At 35.6% G+C, this 26,963-nt stretch overlaps 1 protein-coding gene across 7 annotated transcripts in view; it reads right to left on the reverse strand.

The window, feature by feature from the left end:
- bach2b (BTB and CNC homology 1, basic leucine zipper transcription factor 2b) overlaps positions 1–26,963 on the reverse strand; it is a 148,408-nt gene that overhangs the window by 47,054 nt on the left and 74,391 nt on the right. For 4 of the 7 annotated variants that reach the window (XM_677841.8, XM_005160548.6, XM_073934134.1 and 1 more), the window contains one exon: positions 779–1,033. In XM_677841.8, coding sequence (XP_682933.2) covers positions 779–1,021 — 243 coding nt within the window. In that variant the 5' untranslated portion in view covers positions 1,022–1,033. Of the gene's footprint in view, positions 1–778; positions 1,034–7,856; positions 7,948–25,082; positions 25,282–26,963 lie in introns of those variants that run through there. The other 3 variants (XM_068215638.2, XM_073934135.1, XM_021468625.3) reach the window with 2 other exon arrangements.

Here is a 26,963-nt window from a genome sequence, read left to right on the forward strand (position 1 = left end):
GCTCCTGAATAGGCATGGGTCAGTTAAAGATTCTGACGGTATGATGACCTTGGATAAGAATTCATGGTATTGTGATTACTGCCCAAAATAATTTCTTTTTAAATGTCTGGGTAAAAAAAAAAAAATTTACCCCATGGAAGCTGATATATTTTATTTTAAGAAACCTTTAAAATATTTTGTACTAGTAGCTTTTGATGTTGAGGTTCTGCTGGAGATACAGTTGCCCTAAAAACTAAATAGACTAGCTGTAAAAACATGTAAAAACATAAACTAACATATACCCTAGGAATGGTATTGCAGAAAACATTGGTGGTTTTAAAACCTTGACTTTTCCAAACCACGATAAACCTTAAAATCGGTTATTATTTCATGCCTACTCCTGAATAGCATAAAAGTAACATAAATAGTGGATTTCTTTTTTTACTTTGACCCATTGAAAAGAAAAAGAGTAAAACAGTGTCATAATAAATAAAATTACTGCTAAAAATGTAATAATGTTTTGTTTGTCGCATATAGTTAACCATTTATGTGTATGTGATGGCTACCACCGCAAGTATATTTTAAACCTGTGGATAAGCACTGAATATCATATTATAATAATTTTCATTTTTGGGTGAACTATTGAAAAGCGAAAAAAGCGAGCAAACATCAGGACAAAAAGAAATCTGGACAAAAAAAACATAGCTGAAATAAAGGGCTGCCCTGGAATGTCAAGTCATCCTACAACACAATAAAAAAATGTTTTAAAATCTGTGAATGCAGAAGTGTTTCTCCGTACCTCCTCTGGCATGCTGAGCACCAGATCATTGTCAGTTTGGGTGGCAAACCCCTGTAGGAAGTACTCGCTGCAGGCCGCTAGTACAGCCCTGTGTGCGCGAAACTCCTTGCCCTCCACCAGCACGGTCACATCGCAGAGCAGGCCCTGCTTCCGCTGCTCATTCAGACCCAGCAGGATGTTGGTACAGTGCACTGTCGACTCATACACGTACATGGGAGCTTCAGACTTCTCATCCACGGACATACCGCTCACACCCTGCACAGAGATCAGAGAGACAAAGAGCGATTAGCTTACTGTATGTGATCAAAGCAGAATGACAACATACATTTAAGGGTGCTCCAAAATAAGTGCTTTCTAAACCCCAAATTGAAACAACATTTCAAGGGAAAAAATGAGTAACAGAAGAAATTACAAAAAACAAAAAAACAAACAAACAATGATTTAAAGGTGCTGTATGTACGTTTTTAAATCTTCTAAAGCACAATAATACCATAACATGTTTGCAGATATTTAAGAAACATGCCAAGAGAACATTCTTGTTTATCAGAAAAACAATGCTGCAGTCAGTTATTCTGCTTTGAAAATGTGTTTTCCATGCCGAAACATCTGTCTTTGTTTTGGTCATTTTAACCTGCTCAATGCCATAGCCAATTCTATTTCCGCACCCTGGCTTGCCTTGATGGAAAACCACATATTTAATTCATTCATTCAGAAAGGCTCTCAAAGCATGTGCTCGTGACGTAAATGTGACCTCAGGTGGACAGTAGCAGACTCCGAAATGAGACACAGATTCAGAGTTTCACATGAGGTTATAATTAGCAAATAATGTAAATATTCTGAAAGTAAACATTAGGTGAGCAGGTTACATTGTAACACTGTGTCCTAACAACACGCTTTGTGACGAGATATGCAGTGATAAGCAGTTTGGCTGTTTGCACCAGACGAAACACAACAGAAATTTAAATACAGCCATTCAGAAGGTTTATAATTATTCACCGGTAAGTAATAGAAGTCATTTCTAATATATCAATCTGAAGTGTTGGTAAGGACAAAAAGTTTAATATGGAAAATATTCCTTCTATCGAGTGTTGGGTCCCACTTTATATATATATATATATATATATATATTTTAGATTAGATTCAACTTTATTTTCATTACACATGTACAAGTACAATGCAACAAAATGCAGTATATAAGTGGCCTTAACTTCTATGCACTTACACAAGAATTAATAGTTTGTTACAATGTAGTTATTGTGTATATACATGTATTTACTGTATACTTATGCTTGATTAAATACATGTATGTAATTACATCTGTAATTAACTTTTGTAATTACATTTGTAAATACACTGTTGACCATCCCTTACACCTCAACCCCCCCTTAAACCTACCCATACCACCAAACCTGTCCATAACCCAACCTCTATCCCAACTAAAAGGCACCACAAGTGTTCTCAAATACATTATAAACACAGTAAGTACATTGAATTTATTTTTTTGATGCAAGTACTTAGTAGTTAAGGACACTTAATATAAAGTGGGACAGAGTGCTGTTGCTAGAACACGGTTAAAATCACTCGCTCCTGTCCTCAATCTGGCAACCTGTGTTTGCGTTTGTTTTAATCCAGAAATGCAACACCTACTTTAACCACTGGGGATCAAACTTACATACTGCACCTTTAAATAATAAGAATTATTTTGCTTTAATCGATATAAGCAATATGCAACTATTTAAGTGACTATATGATGACAGTGGAAGTGTTTTTGTTGTGATGCAGCATTTTATGCTGCAAGTGACTGTCATGATTTGTCCATCTTCTAATATTCTTCAATGTCTTATTATTTTCTCAGGAAGGGCTTATTTTAAAAATCCCATGTCTTATATGAGATTTGCAGATTTGTGAATGTAGAAAAAGTATATTCAGGGCTTAATTTGTGCACAATAATAGCACAAATTCAAAAATATCATGGTGCAAACAACACCGAGGTTGTGGGTTTGATTGATTTTGATGAACAAAACAAAACAAAAAATAAAACAAAACAAAACATAAAAGCAAAACAAAATAAACAAAAACAAAAAAACAACAGAAAAACAAAAACAAAACAAAAACACACACAAAAAAAAAAATCAAAACAAATTATGTTTTCTGTACTACAATCCATCATTATTCTTGCTTTTATTTCTTTAACCATGCCAGAAACTTTTTACAACATCTCTTGTAACTACACACGCCACTTTATGGTGAATTGTTTTTTTGCATCTTTCTTATAAGTCACTTATAAAAGCATCTATCAAATGAGCAAATGTAAATATATTTAAACTAACAGTTCATGATACCGATGCATTTCTTAATATTAAATCAACTGCAACTACTTTCTCAAGATTATTTGGCATCCTGGCCCACCACGACCACGTTCACAAAGATGCCACCTACAGCAAGCAAACGCACAACCACAAAGACAAAGAAACAAGCACAAACAAAGCCCTGAACCAAGAGATCAGCAGCTGTCGTGCCATTCACACTCGCTCGTCTAACATTTAACACACACCCCCGAGTAAGCAGGTAGACATTCACACTTTACACAATGATCCTGTGCTCACAAACACACACTGGTAGATTAACTGGAGAAGGTGATTTAGCTGTCATAACAGTGGGGTCTCCGCTATTGCTTCTTGTGTGGGTGGCGCACAGAGAGATGCTGGCACATGTGATCTTCAGACATCCAGTCACAAAGATTACCTTGAGCTCTTTCCTTTTCCCTATCAGAGCGGCTCAACCGGTGCATGTGTGATTAGAGACTTAAGTGTCTCTGGATTGTGAATCTTCACAAATGTGTCCTGGCCTCGTACCCCAGGTCCTGTAGCACAACCCTTTGACAATCGCTTCTCACAATGAGGGCGACACGTTTAATCTCATCAGCGGGTTCTTGATGGATGTCTTGGCAAGTGAATATCGCTACCCTCAAATTAGCATTCAGCCCCGCTGCTCATTTGAATAAGTGCAAACTGAATATGACGAGTCAGGCACAGACCTCAGCGTAAAGAACAGCCTCCAGATCCTCTTAAGCAATTTTATTTGCAGCGGTTGCAAGGTGTGCATATGTTCTCGTGCAGACACTAGGACAAATCTGTTCATTTAGAAAGAATGGAACGAGAGAGGGACTTCATGCGGTTATGACTTAGCATAAGGCTAATAACATCTGACAAATCCAACTCGCCATGGACACGCTTACTTTAGTCCTTATAAATCTTATTACAACACTGAAGCCTGCAAAATAATGTACATTTTCAAAGCATGAAATAATAAATAAGCAAAAATATATAAAATAGACACAAAGAGGGCGTCACGTTGGTGCAATGGGTAACATGATCGCCTCACAGTAAGAAGTTCGCTGGTTCAAGCCCCAGCTGGGTCAGTTAGCATTTCTGTGTGGAGTTTGCATGTTCCGGATTTCCTCCGGGTGCTCCGGTTTCCCACACAGTCCAAAGACATGCATTAGGTGAATAGAATAAGCTAATTTGGCCATAGTGTGTCTGTATGAATGCAAGAGTGTATGAGTGTTTCCCAGTACTGGGTTGCAGCTGGGCATCCACTGCATAAAACATATGCTGGATACGTTGGCAGTTCATTCCATTGTGGTGCCCCCCGTTAACAAAGGGACTAAGCCGAAATTAACATGAATGATGGAATAGATACAAAGAGTATAGACTATTCTTTGTTACATGTATGTTACTGTTTTGTATTTTTTTCACAGCTACCACAAACTAAACATAACATATATGCTTCATTGTTAAAGCAAATCACATCCATATTAATGTTAGCATTGTATACTTTGTGATTGGATGTCTGTTACTGTCTTGCTGAACAGAACAATTGAACATGTCTTGCTTCTGTCAAACTCTGTGTACACCTTTCTGACTGTGTACTTGTTTATCTGTACCTACATGTGTGTAATGTGTTTTTCTTGATGCATTTGTTGTCTTTCACGTATGATTTGTCTTTAACATATTATTGTCAACATTGCTAATGGCATATTGTTTTGTTTTTGGAGTATGTCGTTGTATTTTGGAGCCAGCACCTAAGCTTTTCACTCATCATAGTACACATGCAGCTGATGACGTGACAATAAAAGTGATTTGATTTAATTTGATCTGTGTAGATTAAACTAGTTACAAATACTCTACGTAAAGCTTAAACATCTGTCAATAACCTGCATCTAAAATTTAAAAAATGAAAATAAAAGCTGTAAACACTGGATAACATTTGTCACCAAATCTAGGGTCAGATGCTGAATATGAACTATCTTGATAGTCAATATGTATTGTCATCTAATATTCAGTGCTGGATATAGTAACTAATTGCATGTTAGTAAAAATAAAACTACCTATAATTGAATTGTATTACGTTATAAATTTCTAATGACCTTATCAAAGTTACATTTTAAATCAGGATTAAATCAGAACTCGCAGCCATTGCAAGTTAAACATGCAATGGCAGTATATCATTCATCATTTATTGATTTATCCTAATCCTTGGTCCTTTTTAATCACAGTATAGAATGACTATGTAAATTTGTAAATATACTAGGGATGCTTCGATCGATCGGCCGGAGACCGGTATCAGCCAATGACCACATTTTGTGACTCAATCGGATCTAATCTGCCCGATCACATGAACATTTTAACTTCTAATGCATCAAATATGCACTTCAAACTTTTTCTTCATTAAGAGATGTTGAGTTATTCTTCCATTATTTGCAATGTTTGCAAATTCCATTGTCAGTCATTTTTCTTACCAATTTTTTTATGTTTATCTAATATTTTCATTAAAGCTGCTTGTGACCATGATATGTCCACACTAAATGTTTATAAGAAATGTGTTTAAGGAATTATATACAAAATCTTTAATTTATTTTCTATTAAAAAAGAGATCTCCACTTCAGTATCATACTTAGAGGGAAATCGTGCTTTATGTAATGTTAAAGTTATATAAAGCTTGAAGCATCAGAATCGGTACTCTGTATCGGCCGATCACCATGACGAGGAATTGGTACTTGGTATCGGCTCCAAAAATCCTGCTCGGAGCATCTCTAACACATACATTTGCAATTATGTTCATATCTGTCTACATACTTATGAATATTAAAAACAACCTGTACATATATTTATCTATAGTAAATCTCTGTGCATAGTTAATACAACCTGTATATAATGTTCATAGTACATCCGTTAGTAAATATTACCCATAGTTTCTCTATAATTGCACTATATAACCTATACCCATATATTCTTCACTTGCTGCTATTGCACTCCTGGTTAGACTGCATGTTGTTGCCTTATACTTGTGCATGTGTAATGACAAAGTTGAATCTAATCTAACAGCGATGCGTGCTCCTGAATTTTGGGATCACTTTAAACTACATTTAAATGAGTAGTAATCTAAAAAGCAATCTAAAAGTAATCCAAAAGTAGTGAGAACACATTTATTATAAGTAATCCAAACTGTTCAGAAATAACAAATAAACCCTGCTAATATTTATAGTATTTACGTGATTCTCTAAGATACTTCCTAAAATGCTACGATAATAAATACTTACATAATTAAAAAGTCAAGTGGAACACATTTGCAGCACATCTTCAGAAGATTTATCTCAAAAACCAAGAGCAAATTTTGCATTGCCCAGGGTTAAAGTGCATTTACCCCGAGTTTTAAAAAGCTGCTAAACCAATGCTAAGCACAGTGTGAAAAGGCATACAGCAAGCGAGGATGCTTAAGCTCTGAATCAGGCAGCTTTAAACTGCTTTTGAAACGACACAATCTCTACTTTCAGTCTCTGCCAGCAGTCTTTTCCACAACACACTGAGCTATTTAAGTTGTCCGGGGCCAACTTCTGCTCGCGGAATGATCAGTGCATGACTAAACAATTCCTACAGAGCTCCAGTGGCAGCCAGCGCTGTTCTTTCCATCCCTCCCGAAGTCAGGGCTGCCCCTGTCTGCCCCGCCGCGGTGAGGATTGTGCAGCCAGCGCTCCTCCCTGCTCCCACAACCACCGCTGACTGCACCTTAGGCAAACTCTGACCCGCAGAGACACAGGCCTGAAATTTCTTACCCTTGTCATTTTGATTCAACTCCTGACTGGGCAAAATAGGCAGTTTGTGTACTCCACGCAGAACATGCAGGCAGGCGCAAACCCTCAAAGCTTAGCTCCATTCAAGGCAGGTGGTTACCGCTATGAAGCGCCTTCGATCAGAACTAGAAAATAAAAGTGGTGAGCCTTGCCAAACGATGACGGTTAACTGTTGTATATAAAAGTACAAAAAAACAAAAATTGTCCTTGGTCATTGGAAATGGCTGCGTGTGCAAATGGAAACCAAGAGAATGGAATCAGTGGGTCCAACGCCTCCCTCTCGCTTTTTTTTTCTTATCTCACTTACTCGACTCAGAGAAAATCAAACCACACGCTGCACATGTGTGTGGGAGGGACGCTGTGGTTACCATGAAAAGAAAGAAAACAAAAGACGAAGACAGGTAGAGAGTGGCTGTCAAGCATCTCTGCAACGTACCAATCACATCCTGATGAGGCAAAGAACGAATGTTAATTTCTTGAACTAGCAATCATTATTCAAACTGACAGAGCACTGTTCATTTCAACGTAGATAATATTGGTTACTTGCAGCCAGTGGAGTAAAGTAATTTTTCTTAGGAATTGTAATTTGCTAAGTACTTTTAAAAATGTGTACTTTTACTTTCCCTTGAATACATTTTTAGTGTAGTATTGATACGTTTACTCCACTACTTTCCTTCAACATGCAGTCACTACTTCATTTTTTCTTGTCTATGGGGATTAGAAAAATCAGTCCTGTTATTCCTGTTCAATCAAATCGCACATAGAAGGTAAATCGCACCATATTAAACTACCCCAAGGGCGATTAATTGCAGCAAACTGTTTGGAAGCATTAAAAGTGTCCAAGAAGATGTCCAAAATCTTAACACGCAATAACCTTGAGACGGTTTAGATGCATAACACTAATGAGAAGATGACGGATGTTTCCTGTATGATGTCTGAAATTACCTTAAACAGCCAGCAGGCACAAGACGTCAAGCTGATGCCAGATTGACGTTGCACCCCAATGTCAGGCCGACGTCAATGCCCAATGTCCAACCTGAAATCAACCAAATATTAACGTCTAATGATGTTAGAGCTTGACATTGTGTGGACATTACCACTATGACGTCTATCAGACGTTGAATTTTGGTAGCCATACCTGACGAATAAATGTTAGTATTTGATGTCAATATGATGTTGGTTTAAGGTGTTGGCTCCACATTGGATTTTGGTCACTTTACAACACAACCAAAAAAATAATAATAAAAAAATATCAATGTCATTTGACGTCGTTATTGGACATCAGAATAACTTTGTCATTAGACACTGGCTATACATTGAATTTTGGTCACCTGACATCACAACCTAAGTCTAACCTAATATCAACGTCTTATGACATTGTGTGTCTGCTAGACAGTAACTAAATGCTCTACAGAATGTTACGTTTACAGATACATCCCCAAATTACATGTAAATGCATAAGAATTTTACAGCGTAATACTCATTACTCGAGTACTTTTAAAAGGTCTACTTTTTACTTATACTTTGAGTAATATTTACAACAGATACTTTCTCTACTTGCATAACATTTTTAGGCAAGTAATGGTACTTTAGCTTAAGTATGATTTTTCAGTACTCTTTCCACTACCCAAGTATAAGCAAGTTTGTGTCCGACATTCCCAGACATTTGCAGCAACAATCCAACTGGTCACTCCAATTATTGTTTTTCAGTTTGCTTCCTTTTTTTCTGCTCTAAATATGTTTTCTATGCTGCCTTTGGTGGATAATGACCTGTCTTCCAAGAATAATGTTTCCAGATGTGGTTTCAAGGTTCATAAGATGCCAAACACACTATTTCAAAATTGGAATGTGCTTTCTTTCCATGCTGGGATTTTCAGATGTGTGCATTTTGTGCACAAAAGGATGATGCATATGCACACAAGCTCACCACAAATGACTACTCTCAGCCGTGTTACCGATTAGAACTGCTGAGGGATGCAAGAGGTTTGCTCTCCGTCTTGGTCCTTTTCTCTTTTTTATTCTGCAGGCACTTCTCAACCTTGTTAAGTGTGGACGCTAACTGGTTTTGCGAGGAACACTCCCACACACATCAAAAGCAGAGCTCTGATGGGTTTCCGACAGCTGTCGCTGGCGTTCTACTTTTGCTTGCTCAAGGGGCTGGAAGACTACCAGAGCACTGAGACTAATCTGAAACTGAATTAGACTGGGTATGGATCATTACTTTTAGAGATGAATACCCCCAAGACAGTGACGAATGATGGTGCATCCAACATCCTAATAAACAAAGCAGACTTAGTTTATTGCTTAAACAGCACATGTTCAAAATGAGTTGCCTTTTTCTCTAAGTGTTCTGATTTGATGGAGTGTGGACTGTCTGAGAATCTGACTAAATCCACAGCGATTACTTTGAACTGATATGCTGAACTGATTCATTGAGAACACTGGACTCATGTGTCAAATACGTTTTTTTTTTTTTTAAATAAATAAATAAAACAATAAATAAGCAGAGTGGTTCAGTGGTTAGGCACTACAACAAAAAGGCCGGTGGTTCGAATCCCAGCTGGACCAGTTGGCATTTCTGTGTGAAGTTTGCATGTTCTCTCTATGTTCCTTTGGGTTACCTCCAGGTTCTCTAGTTTCCCTCACAGACCAAAGACATGAGGTGTAAGTGAATTGGATTAACTAAATTGGCTGTAGTGTATGAGTGTGTGTGTAAGTGCTGGTTTGGTTTGATTAAAATTAAATTGCTGTTGCTCTAGTTAAAATAAATAATAAGTCAGAAAAGTGGGTGGGTAAGAAAGCATGCTGTAAGACTGCATAGAAGATGGTCTCTGTTGTTTACAAAAAATGTGTGTGTTACGGCCGGGCGATTAATCGAAAAGTAATCAGAATTGGCATTCAGAAACTATAATCGATCAAAATTTTTCAGCTCAATTTTTTGAATTACTTTCCCTACCATGTGTGGAGTCCCTGCACTGTCAATACTGATTTAAACTTTAGCGTCAAACGCAGGGATGTGGTCCGGCCTTTGCATGGTCGCATACCCGCGCACCTCTCAAAAAATGTAACTACACGTTGCACGTTTGCACTGCATTGACGATGAATGGAAGCTGTACCTTGAGATGGCTTATTTTTCATTACAATAAAATTATTATCTACATTAAAATATTTGTTTACGGAAGATTCAAGAAATGCCCTGTTAAAATACTATTTACACAATATACAAGTTATTTTATTTTGAAGCGATACTGTTTATTTTCTATTATTATTATTTTTAATTATTATTTTTTTTTATATGAAAAACATTGAAACATTTTGTTTCCAAAAGTGCAAGTTATTCATTTGGGGCTGTTGGTTTCAGACAACGTGTGTGTTAATTTCAGTTGTTCAGTGTTGATGTTCATTAAATATTCATAGATAGTGGATAGTGTGTGTTTCCTTCAATTATTTTAAAATCAAGTAATGCACCCTTCATTTAAAATTCTCTCACTTGTAATATGAGCGTATTTACTGTACAAAACTTATTAGTAAACTATTAGGGCAAAAAAATGAAAGTAATATATAAAATAATGGTTGATAAATCGAGAGTTGAAATGTTCAACTAATCAAGATTTAGATTTTAGGACAAATTGGCCAGACCTACTTGTGTGGTTATTATGTGGTTTGGGTAAAATATGATCACAACATGAACCAAAGACCAGACATTAAGTCAGATGGTGACCAAAAATCTAAAGGTGTTATAGAATAGCATTTTATTTGTGGTAGTAGTGATGTTGTACTGTTATAGTTTAATACAGACATCGAAAATGTGCAAGAGATTCAATTTCGTTTGATGGAGGAATTCCTGCAGTTGTTTTATACATTTGTAAAAGCTTTTCATAACTCGCAGAATGAGCAGAATGATAAAAATACCATCATATGTACTCACATACCACACGTTTATTTAGAACAGCACACAAAATTGTATTAAATGTTCGATAAATTCTGTCTTAAAATACAAACCACCATAAAAGCACAAAACTGAGAAGTAAAGCCCTTTTCATTTCCTTATCTTTCTTTCTTTAGAAAACTCTTTAACAAAGCCGTCATCTTCCTGATATAAATGACACTGACCTAATGTCCTTATAATTAGCACTCGAGCGTTCCTCTCTTGGCTTCAGATTTCAAGCGAACTCATTTGAGACCCTAAAAATACACAAAACCATGACAGGTCTTCATTATGCCAACAAAGCAAAGCTGGGTGTTTCCGTGCCTGTCAACCTTTAAACCAGTGTAAATAACCCAGCTAAATGACAGAATCACGCCTGACAGAGGTGGATGTTTAGTTTGGAATGGGTATGGTGTTGTGTTTCTGCAGGACAGCCTGACATGGCGATTTGGGGAGATGACAGCATATGATGTGCTGTGTGGTTTGTGTCCTCTTTCTCATCTCCACAGACACTCTCTGCTGTTGAGCACAACACATCTGACAGAAGAAAGCCGGCTGTGCTGCTACATTAACAGAACATGTGTAACTCACCTGTGACCATCACTCACACATCTTTCTAAAACTACCACCAGATGCTGGAGATACAGCCCTAAATGCACTTTGCTACAGATTGTTATTACTAGGCTGGCACAATTAAGATCCATGCACACTAATGGCTCGTTTCAACTGAGTGGTACAAAACAGAATAGTACGAATCACCTTTATCAGGCTTGTGTAAAGCTGTATGGGTCGTTAACATATCATATGAGAAGCACTTCTCACAAAACAGAGGCTTTACAGACATAAATATTGTGCATAAATGTTCATTATTAACTTTTCTATGAAAATGACTTGATTATAACTGCAAAACATTGATGAAATAGTCTACTGTAACGTCTGCAATTATATGAAATAAATAAATAAATGCAACATATATGAACACATACAGACCTTACAGTCTCTGATAAGTTATTAATTACAGAAAAACTACATATACATTTAGTGCTTATTTGGTTTCAAAAACAACACGCAACATATAGCCTACTAGTCAGTGCAAACCTCTCATCTGCATCTTTAATCTTCGCCAGCACATGTAACCTCTGTTAGAGAATTAATGTCGTCATTCCAAGTTCCTAATAGTTCAAAAGGTGTTGATAACAGTTAAACATGGCAGTTTGTTTATGTTTTAGGTTGCTGAAAAAACACTTGCTTCTTAGTTTTTTTGGGTTTCTCCTTAGCTTTTTTCGCTCTTCACTCTTGCGTTTGTTAGTTTTTGAAAGAATCATATGTCAGATAATAATAATATTTAATAATCATGTGCACATTATTATCATCAGCTCAAGAATTTCTTTATTTCAAATATAGACCCGCAGCTCTCTCTCTCTCAAGTGAAACTGCTAATGCTTTAGACGGCTCTTCTTCTTAGCTTTGTGGCTGTTCATCAAGATGACGACAAGATTTGTTTAAGCTCGGGTCGACCATGGCTCGTTATTATATGTATATATTATTACGATGTAATGTCTCGGCTGTGTATTTAAAAATGGCGCCTTCTTTGTTTTCATTCTCCTGCATGTGTACGCGCTGGTGACGTATCTCTGTAAACTAAAAGCGTTCAGCTGCGAGTCCAGCTCTGCCTTTTGGTACCCTTTTGTTTTGCTAGGAACCCTTGCGAAAGGGTATCCAAAAATGATATGGTACGGCTCACTTTGAGGTACCTTTTAACAGTGGAAACGGCCATTGATTTCAGAAACTCAAAATTGGTAGTGGTTGAGGAGATTTATTATCATGTATTTATTTTTCTAATAAGTTAAATATAGTATATTAAAAAAATAACAATTATTCAACTATTAATTAAATAATAAACTAATAAGATTACATCATAGTATCCCTTGCGGAATCGTCAAAAGCAAGGAGGGCTTTTCTGAAAACAGCAAACAAACAAACATAGTAAAATAATTGTGCATGCTTTTCACACACTCTTATTATCTCATATTGATCTGCTGTGCTTTTACAATTTTTGGTACATTTTTTAGGGAAGTGCCATAACTCCTTCCTCAAATTGTTGGCCACTTAACAGATTCATTGTGGTAAAGCAGTCAACATTAGTGGCAGTTACCAGCACAGCAGATAGCGGCATCATTACCTACACTCATTTTACCATTACAGCTAATGAAGCGTTAAAAGCCATTCATTTGCTCTATGCTAATCCTCACTTTAAATCCTACCACAATATACATTTACATTCATATGTTTTGGTACATATAGTGCTGGAACTGGCACACTGTACATCTTTTACACTGGACTTTATCTTTGACACTACTGTAAATAAATACCAATTCCCTTTTTACAATTTAGGATCATTTCAATTATTAGTTTGCTATTTGAAACATTACATCTGCATTTTAGAAGAACAAAATCTAGTTTTAAATGTGGTGACACTAACAGTCAAACCTACAGCAGAGTAAATACAGGAACCAGAAAGTGAAATTCAATACCTTTTAAGATCTTTTTAGGACTCTTTCTATACATTTAAGAACATTATAACCACCTTTCAACTGAAAACACTGGCGAAATTTAAACTTACAGTATATTTACTAAATATTAATGTAAAAAATGAATCCAAAACTAAAACATTATTCATAAGCTGAATAAAAATCTATTAAATCTAGCTAATTCAGAAGGTTGGCTCCTATAGAACACCAGAAATAATGGTGTTGGCTTGATTACTGCAGTAAACAAAGCAGCATGATGTCAAATCTAGCAGGTTATTATTGATTTCATAAACTACACAGCATCCTGATATTCGCAGATTTAAATCAGGCAAACTTGAATTAAACCATACATTTGATAATCAAAAAATAATAATTAATAATCATAAATTTAATACCTTGCAAAATAGCATTTAAAACTTTTAAATACTTTTTAAGGGCTTTAAATTTCTCTACATTGATTTATCAACTTTTAATACTTTTTAAGACCCTGCGGACACCCTGTACAGGTTTGCTTTCCACCACTGATTATTGGTTATTAACTGTTAAAAGCTCATTTTCATTGTGCAATCAGCGCACACCCAAGTGCACAAGCACACAAGAGCTCCCCCTCTCCCAATCTCTCACAGGCCTGTGATCCGAGTCTAGAATACAGTAGTACATTTCCTTCAACCCTTTGACACTGAAACAGACTTAATGGCTCATTACATTTCAGCTCTGCTGGGTATTAATCATCAGCGTCTATGACTAATCCTACTATTCCACACACGCATACGCTGGCAAAAGTGCACACTCACTAATGGAGCCCTTTTAATGGTTCTGTCTCAGTGGGTTTGAACGACAATAATGGACATTTAGAGCAGCGTTTGATAGAGTGTTCATCCGCAGCAGAGTCTCAATTGTAAGCATGCAGGACTCTCCTCGAATTATTCATCCTAATTGGGTAAGAATCTTAGTAAATAGCTCTTGTTATAGAGGGTAATGTGTAAAGACAAGAGCCTGGGATGAGGATAATTCCTCTGCTTTGTTGAAACAATTACCCACCGGCTACAGATTCTCATTTAGATTCATGCACAGCAGCGAAGGAACAAGCCTCTCTGGACTTTCTCACATGCAACGTGCTCGCAAGACAGAGAGTTGTTGTTCTCAATCATTACTTGGCAGAATATGATTTTTTTTCTCCCACAAAAACACACTCTTGATCAGAGTAATAAAGGTAAATGGTACTTCAGTCCCTCAAAGGGAGGTGATTTTGTCTCTCTCTCTGGGCACTGAGTGTGCTTGTCTGAAGGAGATCATCTGTGCTCTTTTCCAAATCTGCTGTATGAAATGACATAAAAGGTTTGTGGGAGTGCCTCAGATGGTAGTCTAAAGGTGTGTTCACTCCTGGCAGGTTTGAATTAATTACAATGAACTTGTTTTGGAAGTTTTGCCACAAACAGTATAGTGAAGAGATCAAAAACAAAACACATTATAGTGCAAAACTATAATCCAAAACATTACTTTCACTGCTTGTTCAAACTACTTATTTAAAATAAGATGAAACAACACAATTTTTTATTTTTCCCCCCAGACATCTTAATTTTTCTATGCTCAATCCACTTAAATTTCTAAAAACAATTAAGTAAATTTTATTAATTTGTGTTCGCACAACATGAAGAAATTGTATGGAAGCCAGCATTTCTTACAGCGTGTCAGAAAACACATCTGCAAATCAAATCATCGGCCAATAATCACTTTTAATGACTTGATCAACACTTGCTAATTTGGCTGATCACATAAACCGATCGTAAGTGTTTGTTTTAGTTGGAGATGAGCAAAATATTTGAATGACCTTCCATTGTATTTACATCTTTCTACATATAAGAACTGAATGCTCTGTGTTTTTGACAATATTGCAAGTTCACCAAAACCTGGCTGGAATTATTAAATACATTGAAAAAAAAACTTAACGTGAATATTTAATAATATAACTTGTAATTTACTTATTGAAATAAACAGTAGCTTTTAAACCTATTTTCTTTTAGTAAAAAAGTCATGGATTTTTAGGTGTGCATTTTAACTTCTTATGCATTAAACTTGTTCTTGATCGAAACATGTTGAATTCTTCTTCCATCATTTCCAATGTTTTCAAATTGCATTGTTGGTCATTTTTCTTACCATTTTTTAATGCGCTATTCTTTATTTTCTGTAAAGCAGCTTCTGACCATGATATGTTTAGACCTAAATGGTTATAAGAGACTTGATTAAGGGATTATATACAAAATTCTTCATTTGTTCTCTTAGGGCGTACTCACACTATGTACAGTTGCCTTGAACTGGGCCAAAGCACGCTTGTCCCAACTCCAGTCTCCCCCGATGGCCTGCACTCACATTGCATTCGCGCCTGAGCACGCTTACATCATCAATGATGCGCTGTTCAGTAAGAAGCGCTCTCGCTCAGCACAGTGGAGATTTCTTTAGTTATATCGGTTTAGTGGTTTGATATCCAGTGACAGGAAGTTATATATTTCACTGAACAGATCAGCCACTTTTGACGCTCATAAACAATAATAAAGTCCTCGTGCTGCAGAAATGAGGAGGTTTGCTGAAGGTGCGCAGCTGTCGCGCATTGAGGAGTTTGCGTTTTTAATAGTCTATGACAGTTTACGTTCATTGAACAGCAAGAACAATTAATGAATCCATATAAAACAGTCCCTAAAAAGTCAAGTTTCGTCTTCATTTTCGGGCTCAGGTGAACCCAAGTGAACCACGGTCTGGCACACCTCTTCCAACCGGGGAAGGGCCAGCCAACTGAACCGTGCCTGAGCCCGATTCAGAGCACTGAAACGATCCGGGAAACGGGCCTGGGCATGTTTCGGATAGCATAGTGCGAGCGTGCCCTTAGATAAGGAGAGATCTCCACAAGTATCATACTCTGAGGGGAAAAGGTGCTTCATGCATTATACAGCTTAAAGCATTAGAATCAGTACTTTTTATCGGCTGCTCACCAAGACATGGAATCAGTACTTGGTATAGGTTGCAAAAATCCTGATCGGAGCATCCCTAAACAAGTGGAAATGGAAGATTAATTTTTTGCAAATAAAATACTTATAACTTAAAGTAGACATTTGCCATTCGAGTGTTTGACGTGCCATTTTGTTTTTATTGCTCTTGTGTTTTCTTTTTTGGATTTGTTGTTGCAGTAGTCACAAAATATACACCACACATTAGCCAATTTATTTGTTTTGTATTTTTGTCTTAATAACTACAGTATAAAATCTATATGAATATCATCGTTCACTTCTTTTTTTTGTTCTAGGTCATACAAACCAGGAAAACGGAAGTACAAGTGTTCCATTCCTCCCATTACAATTGATCTTGTAGGTCTATGTGATTAAAATCTAATAAAGAACTAATAAGCCCATTACGTGCAAAGCAAAGAACATTAATTTGTGTGCAGAGAGAAAATAAAATATTATTGGGTGCGGTTGAAATAAACAAGCCTCTGGCAAAGCTTAACTTACTAAGTGCTTCCGTTTAAACCACATTTATGTCAGTATTTATTCTTTGTAATTTAAAGGAACAGTTCACCTACAAATTAAAATGACATCATTATCTGTCCTCTCTCATGTGCTTTTAAACCTTTTTGTTTTTAAAGAGTTTCTTTCTTCTGTTGAACACAAAAGAAGATATTTTGAAGAATGTTTGTTGCTGGCACCTAATAACTTCCATAGGAGTAAAAAAATCTCACTATAGAATAAGTCAATGGGTGCTACACAAGCCTTCTTTTGTGTTCAACAGAAGAAACTCAAATAAGTTTTGAACAAGTGATTAAATAAATGCAAAGTTTAAACTTTTGGGTGAACTACCCCTTTATTTGATTTCATTTTATTTACTGCTATAATTACACAGGGCTCTTCCTTTAATTATATTTCTGCAGACTAAAGGTAAACTAGTGCAGGATGTTTGATTATTAACTTTATTTTAGTCTTGTATAATTCTATTTATTCCTCTTTTAATATAATTAATTTATTTACATTTTTATTTATGCTATAATCGGAAAAGGACTACAGGGTTGCCAGACGTTCAATGAATGAAAAAATATGAGCAAACACATTTGCAAATGCATCATCAGGAGACCTGTTTGCAGCCTCTGCCAGATGTTTTTAATTAAGCTTTGAATGAATGTGGATTTTTGTCAGGTTTTTTAATCATACTTTTACTGACTAAGGGGAAACCATTGCTGGATGTGGTGGAAACAATTAGGGAATTAAGTGTAGCCTCTGGGAAATATCACAAAACAGCACAAGATATAATATTAATACAAAGGATGTGTTGAATTTTGGAAAAAAAAGTAGATTTTTGAACTGCACTGTTTATCTTGCTGTTTTACAATTGTAAAAAAAAGTATTGTATTCTGTAGTCATACATTTTTATACCAAAATGAATATCCCAGATGGCTGATTTCAGACAGCATTTCTTTTATATCCAATTATTTATTAATTTGGATTTAGAAGCCCTGTAATTTGGAGTAAATTGTGCATTCAGTATCACAGTAATCACAAAATGAACCTTTCAGGATGATAAGACCACAGGGTGATTGTACATTTCATTACTGCTATGGCAAGATACTTCAGGTGAACAGGGTAAAATAAAATAATACAACTAATAATTTCACCATACTTTCACAGTTGATCATTTACATTAAGAATTGCAAACATTTTTGATATTACAAGATTTCCTCAAGATTGTTTTAACAAGATAATGTGCAATAGTTTCATAAACAATACACTAATTTGCATACATGTTTTAGCACAAAAAATAAACTGAAACTGAATAAAGTCAGGCTCAGAATTCTTGTTTAATTTCTGTGACGTAGTAAAGTCAAAGATTTTTTGATGGGACTTTATTTTGTTTGAATTACACAATTCTGGAAATACTGAAAAAAGCCTAAAAAATTAGTTTTTTTAATAAATACATATAAATGATTAAAACTGTCAAGTTTGGTGTGAGAGTTGTGTGATTAAGTAGAGATTTACGGCTCAGTGTAAAAAAATATACATATAATTTTGAGAAAAAAATAATTTAAAATACACACTGTAATTGAAATCTACAATGACAACCTGATAAAAGTGCAACAAAAGAGACATTTAAAATTGTTTTTTTATTGGTGCTTTATGAAAAGCTTTTAATTTCTAGCTCACAATCTGTTGCTTCACAATGATCTAAATAAGTTGAAAGCCTGAATCTTGTACAATCACATCAATAACAATCTCTCAATAAGAATGAAATGACTTTATAAATACACTTTCAGCACGATGCTTCTAACGGAAGGCAATTACTATATTCTCAATGCTAACTGTATGCCCAGAGCACATAATCATGTTTCATTAGTGCATAAACATAATCAGTCTATCATTTCTCTCCTACGCACTTAAGAGGAATGTACCTTCTCCTTTCTTAAAGGTCAGGAGACTTCACCAACTCACTTCTTATTACAGACAAGAGCAGAAAATTTCCACTTTCCCACTAAATTTGTTTCAATTTCATCATATGCAAAAGCTGAAGACTTGTGTGTGGGTGCCTAGCTTTTGATATGTGATGATGATCTGAGCTCACATCCATGAAATTACTCTGATTAGTCTGTGTGGCTGCCAGCTATCATAATATAATGATAATACAATATAACATGTTCCAAAAGTGATCAAATTAAAAAAGCTAAATAATACTTTTAAGATGAGGTGTTTAATCATATGTATTTTTTGATTCACTTGCATTTAAAGGTTTAGGGTCAATAAGTCATTTATTTACTGAAAACATGTAGTAAATTTAAAAGCTTACGATCACACCGGTGTGATTAGAAAGTTCAGAGCACACATCATTAACTGCTAAAATTCCAAGAAAGAGATAGAAAAGAGGTGTGCAGCACTTGTCATAAATCACAATTTAACAGTGCTTTAAAAAAACAAACATTTATTTTAGGTTTCAGACATTCAAACACACAAAACTACAAGTAATACATACCATTTAAGGTTTGTAAAATACAAGCAATGAATGTGGAGACAGCAATAATAATTATTTCTCAATATAACCAGACGATGTGCTTCGTTCCCGTAAGATACACACTGTTTGTTTTCTTTATTCCTTTCCCAGATAAACAGCTGCATACCTTCAGGTATTTCAGAAAAAAATTATGAATAAAACTGACATAAAGCAGCTCCGATCTCTCCTGCGGTTGTTGCTAGTGATTAGAACCATTTAGAAACATTTATATTATTTATTCAATTATGCTTTAATTGTATAGTATTAGCATCTACCCCTAAATCAACCCTAAACTCAATTCTTACAGTAATGCTGTTAGACTTTACAGGATAAGTGCTGCAGGATATAGTGAAGTCTAGATGGGATACAGCTGAGGATCAATATAGCATCATTTTTGTGGCACTGTACAACAAATAATATTTTTACATTACCTTGAAGGTGTCGGGTTTAGGGCTGAGGTAGGGGTAGAACCTATTAAATTAATGCGTAATTTAATAAATAATATAAATACTTCTTGTTAACTTCTGATCGCAGCTGTATCCCTTCTAGCAACACCATCGGCGCCCATCACCCATCATATAAAAAATAATATGATCAATATTAAGCTGTTTAAAAGACAAAATATATGTTCTATCATAAATCATGCAGGAGGGTCAGCTGGATTATTTAAAACTCTAACATATGAAAGGTTTAATAATAATTACAATAATAATTTCTTGCATTTATATAGCCCTTTCTGTGTACTCAAAGTAGTGTACAATGTTTAAAATTGTTGTAGTTGAATGTTTATGCTACAAAATGATTTCATAAACTTAAAATGTAGTAAATTATAATTTATGCTATGTGAATAATAATATATGGTAAAACGTAATTAAAATATTTACTAAATTATGTGTTTTTCTGTTTGAGGTTAAATAAACCCAGTCTTGGTGAACACAGCGCATTTCTTAGCAGCAGCAAGAGTCTAAATGGTGTATATTAACTTCTTCTTAAGTGCTTTTTAGTATTTTTCATCAACCGTCAATATTTCACAGAGCGCCTTAATCAGCCTTATCATCCATTTCACAGCTAATAAGAGCTCTTCCACAGTACACTTAACTCCTATCCTGCCATCGGCTGAGACCAAGAGAGAGCTTCATCCTCAATAAATCTGCCTGATCACTAATTAAAGCCTCTTTAACTCAGCCTGGGTCTTGACCCAATAATTCACAGATGATCACAGACATACAGTTGGTCTGACTCAGCAGAGGTCAATGAGTTCTGGTGTTCAACAAGTGGTCCTGCCACAGTAAAGGTTTAGATCAAAGGTGCACTTCCCCGAACATCTGAAAACAGCAACAGGGCTTTGTGAAAGTCTTAGAAACCAAACTGCTAGATTTTACCTTCCGCTCCACACTGCCTTCTTTCAGTATTAGTAATAGACAGGTCTGTGATTTGCATTGAAGCTTTCAGCAGATGTTTTCATTCATAGTATGCATTTAAATATTACAAAATATATAGAATAGATAAAAGAGTGTTGCCATTAAAAAACATCTATTAAAATATATATTAGAAATTGCTAAGAGTTAGAGGACAAGAACATTTTAGAACATAGAATAAATTATTGATAATTAGATTTTTATTGACAGGAGTGTTAATACAAAAGATGTGTCATTAAGGGATTCTTGAGAATGACTAAAGACTCAAAATCAACAAGAGAATTATAACTAAAAACAACAATACAAGAACCAGACTGAGAAATGAGAGAACAAGAAGGGATTTTCTTTATTCTTTCATTGGGACTTTCCAGTTCAGCCACATGCAGATAAACCAACGGTGACCTCTGATTTTGCACGCACACAACCTGTCTGATGAAGCATTTCCCAAACTTTCTAACCCCAATTTATTAATTGTTTATTAAAGCTAGTCAAACATCCCAAATTTGTTTTTTATAGCAAAATAAAGATCTGCTGCTTTCCTGAAGAGGGCAGAGCCTTTACATGCTATTCTAACACTATAGAGACAACAAACAAAGTGAAAAATCACACAGCTAAAATATCAACAATAACCAGAAGCATATTAAAGTCTACATATCCAAACAGAGCAAGACAATGATGGAGAGAATAAAGAAGAAACTACAACTTTTAGACTGAACCAAGATGTTTTGAAACTATTGAAAGATTATTCAGATTTTCATGATAATTCCCCTTTGTTAAAGCCTTGTTTTCTAACGTTTTAACAGTAAAACTGTCATTATAGACACAATTTTGGCTGTTCAGATTTGATCCGACTTCACTGGCTGCGAAGACAAAACTGAATCCTCCACATGGTGACGAAATCACTTCGATCTTTGCATCGTTTAGGAATGTGGCTGTTGGATGCAGGTGTCCTGTAATGCCTTTGGAAGCCCTGACCGGTATCCTGACTGAGCTCTTTTATGCTGAATACACAAGTAAGTGTTATCTGAGCTCACTTGAGTCAGACTTCAGACATGCTTATCAGATTTAAGTCACCCCGACCACATGGTTTCACAACCGGCAGCCACAGCAAACGTAAGAAGGATATTCAATGTATACGATACATACCGATAACCATGCTATGACCTCAATGCAGATAAACTGAAAAATGCATATGTATTTATTAATAATATAAGTAAGTAAATAAATAATGCTTATAAAATAGTGTTTGTCACAATCATCTACAGAACTGAAAAGCTTCCTGTGATACAAAAGTAGAAACAATAATACAACTTGTATAATGACTTAACTTAAACTTTCAAAGATTAAGCTTAACTATCTCGAAAAAAAACAACAAACATTAATTGTACATTAAATTTAGGATTCAACAAGCTTCAAAGTCTCTTTAAAGGGAATATATTTTACAACTTTTTCAAGATTTAATTTAAGACTTAACTCTAAGAATTTTGAGCTGCTTGGGCATTAGCTATTTTTGTTGCCTGTGCCTTTAATGCTAATGAACAGGTTCTCCCCGCCCACCATTCCCACGTGCATGTCAGTGCGTGTTGCCTTCATATAGATAAACAGTGATGGACAAGAGCGAAGCAGATCTTCCTTACTACAGTAAGAACTTTCCCAACTGTTATTTGTTGTGGAGCTAATTCAAGCCTTTCTGCAATGATGAGTCATTGTTTTTATAAAGTTAGAAACACACACACACACGATTAACTTTGCACTGTTTTTGCACGTATGGCGACATAGTGGCGCAATAGGTAGTGCTGTCACCTCACAGCAAGAAGTTCGCTGGGTCGCTGGTACGAGCCTCGACGTTTCTGTGTGGAATTTGCAGTTTGCAGGATTGCGGTTCATTCCACTGTGGCGACCCCAGATTAATAAAGGGACTAAGCCGAAAAGAAAAACATTGAATGAATGTCTGCTATCACATCTTAACACTGTTTAAAACGGCAGTGATTGGAGACCATTCATACAAAACTGCTTTTTCCATTCCAAATGTAATACATTTCCATGGTTTTTCAATGTTAATTTGCTTGATTGAGGTGCCTGACTATTATAAATGTCATTTCTTTACCACATTTCCATGTCAAATTGAAAGAATTTCAACTTTTATATGCAGTGCCATTTATCAGTTCTAAAGCAGTGGACCAATCATAACAATTCTGAGGCAGGGCAAGTGTTTCGAGCTTCTGTTTACTGTAGCATATTGGCATTACAACTGTTTTATTTGACAGCAACATGGTGGAGGAGGTTTAAAAACTATACCTGAGCACTGTGCCTTCCATTTTTAGACACAGAGACAGATTCTCGGGTAAAGACGCTAAGTTGTTGCACTGCTGGGGTCTTTTTCTGTCAAACTTCAGTGATTAACACATCTGGACTGACTGCATTCATTGTGGGAACATTAGAGTACATAAATAAAGAGGATAAAATATGTCACATCAACATAAAGGCCTTTGAAAACGGTGTGGATGGCGATTGGGGTCGGTGTGGATAAGTTCAAGGTAGCGGTATAAAGCCATGTCTGTGTTCATTAAGCCCAGCTCAATCTCTGAATGCATTCAAGACCCTCTCACTCAGGCACAAATCAATAGTATTGTCTGCTACTGCTTCACCCCTCGGGAGAGAGAAAGCAATGCATCATCCCTCTCTTTCCTGGAGTACACGGAGATGTTGTTAATTATTCATGACTGGGATTGTGTGTGTGTGTGTGTGAGTGTGTGACTTCTTCATAAGAGAGAAGGTAGAGGAGCATGGCTTCGCTTCAGTTATTGTACAGCTGGAGCAGACAGAAGCCCAGACCGCGTCATTGTCATCATCATCAATCTCTGACCAACCCAAACGCCTGAGGACACATCGCATAGTGCAAACAACAAAAGCCACAACACAGCGTTACACATATACTACATTACTGACCCTTGCATGCTTTTATATCATGTTTGAATGATCAGCTATGAAATCAAGTGCTGTATACACTGAAAAGTACAGGTATAAAGCTGTCACCAGAGTAGTATCTTTACAAAAGGCACATACTTGTACCTAAAGAGCCTATATTTGTACCACATTAGTTCTTAAAACATGCATACTATTACTTAAAAAGTAAGTGTACTTATTAAAAGGGTCTTTTAAATAGTTTTCTCTCACTGTTCCATTTGCTCTCACTGAGGTACACATAGACTGAAACCTTCTTTGTATAAATCAATACTAAATACACACAAGAGATCAGCCATCTAGGAAAAACAATCAGCTGAAAAAGCTTCTGTTCAAGATAGATGGCGTTCATCTGGGTGACACTATGAAATAGTCAGGTTGAAGCAAAAGGCACTCAGAGGTCACAGTCTGGTTTGTGCTGATCACAGAGGACTGACTCACTCATTTGGCACATCGTTACTTTTTAATGGGTCAACAGTTCACTTTCTGCAGGTTGCTTAAGGATATACATGAATTTGAGACCTGACATGTAAATGAAATATAGCAGATATCAACATTTGCAGACTGTGTTTTTATAGCGTATAACATATTCAAGAACATACATTTGTAAAATTAAAATTCATTACCAAAAAGTGCTTTACCAAAAAGTGCATATATAATATAATATAATATAATATAATATAATATAATATAATATAATATAATATAATATAATATAATATAATATAATATAATATAATATAATATAATAAAATATAATTTAAAATAATATAATATAATATAATAAAATATAATATAAAATAATGTAATATAATATAATATAATATAATATAAAAATTATATAATATGAAATAAAATAATATAAAATAATATAATATGATGTAATATGATATAATATAATTTAAAATAATGTAATATAATACAATATAATATAATTTAAAATAATATAATATAATATAATATATTATAATTTTAAATAATATAATATAATATAATATAACATAATATAATAATATAATAAAAATAATGTAATATAATATAATATAAAACAATATAGAACAATATAATATAATATAATTTAAAATAATGTAATATAATATAATATAATAAAAAATAATATAATATAATAAAACAATAATGTAATATCTCTCACACACACACACACACACACACACACACACACACACACACACACACACACACACACACACACACACACACACACACACACACACACACACACACACACACACACACACACACACACACACACACAACAGAAACAATGCGAATATGGAAGCAGCATTACCTGTGAATGAAGTCACAGCGAAACCATGTCAGTGCAAGGGATGATGGGATAGTCTGGAAATTCCAATGATAAACAAAACCATTCCATTGAAATAAATAACGCTCATGTTGATTTAAATCTCCGTAACCTAACTTTGAACTCAGACCACTGCAAGCACAAAGACACAAGTGTAGCGGCATCTGTGGAGCTGATCGTTTCTGAATGTGTCTGAGTGTGTGCATGTGTGCACGCTGGGGAGGGGGGGGGCATGCATGCCAGAGTATTTTGAGCTGAGGTTGATTAAATGTAGCTTGCATGAATCATGACTTCCCACATTGCAGGTCACAAAGCAGCATGAGTCATGAACGTCTTATATGGTAACAGACACAGTACATACTCTCTTACTATGCCTGAATGGGTGCAGAGATCTATTTATCTATCTATATATCAATTCAACTGTAAAAGGGGTGACTCCTCATTTGTCGTGTTCACACTAGCTAACAAAAGTCAAGTCAAACTACTTTGATATTCTTGCAAACAGTAAATAGTTTTCTGCTGAATGTAGCCACTACAAAAATAAATCAATAAAAACACAACACGCAGAACAAAAGTCATTCATGCATACATATTTAGTGGTGTTTGCATCAGTAGCCGGTATTTCAGAAAACATGTTTCAAGCACACACACACCAAAAAATCATGACCTACTGAAACAATAACCCTCCAGCACCTCAAGCAAATACTTTACATTTCCAGACACACACACATATAGTTCAGCTTTAACTACTGTCAATCATTGAATGCATTACTGCATCCGCCTTACAGATATGCTTTACTTATTAACAAAATGCATGTAGTTACATAAACCCAATTATACACAAAACACAGTATCACACACCACTATGACTGAGGACCGCTTTGGAAGATATGATGCACGACTGCACATTGAATTACATATGGCAAGTTCATATTAGAGCTGCCAGGATTTTATTTCGCACAAAACCTCAACCCCAAACATAGGAAATGTAGACGGATGGAAAATCTCCCCATAGGAAAGAAGTGACACTTAGTGCCACCCACGAGCACTTTCAGGGTTATGAACTGTGCCGTAAGTTTCTGAATGGAAAAAAAAAACAATTGAATATATTGCATGTGCATAGTTTTATTCTGCATGACATTCTTTAATCTGGCATCAGGGATGCAAAGTGGGCAGTTTTCACATTGAATTGGGCTACTTTTAACCATTTCCTGTGGATTTTTTTTAGTCTGTGAGGTTAAAGATTTAATATTAGTTATATTTATATGGTTACATTGAAATATTTGACTCTACTTAATTTATATTCTATTCATGATTAAAAACACTGTTAGGATGATGAAACAGTAAGCACACTATGTGTGAGTCCAGGGGCCCTAAAGGATAGTTTAAAATGGCATACTTCCCTACTATATAGTATGTGAGCCAAGTAGTAAATCCAAATTCATTCGATCATTCTTTTTCTTCGGCTTAGCCTCTATTTCAGAGGTTGCCACAGTGAAATGAACCGCCAACTATTCCAGCATATGATTCTTGCAGCAGATGCCCTTCCAGCCGCAACCCAGTACTGGTAAACACCCGTAAACTACAGCCGATTTAGTTTATTCAAATCACCTATACCGCATGTCTTTGAACTGGGATGAAAACTGGAGCACCCAGAGGAAACCCACTTGAACAAGGGGAGAACATGCAAACTCCACACAGAAATGCCAACTGGCCCAGCCGAGACTCGAACTAGTAACCTTCTTGCTGTGAGGCAACAGTTCTAACCACTGAGCCATTGTGTCACCTCCAAATTCATATTATTAAAAAAAAAAAGTAGGCGAGAAGTCCCTGAATGGCTTCTTTGTACAAGATTCTGAAGTGCAT

The sequence above is a fragment of the Danio rerio genome, chromosome 20 (assembly GCF_049306965.1).
Source record: "Danio rerio strain Tuebingen ecotype United States chromosome 20, GRCz12tu, whole genome shotgun sequence".
NCBI classification, from domain to species: Eukaryota; Metazoa; Chordata; class Actinopteri; order Cypriniformes; family Danionidae; genus Danio; species Danio rerio.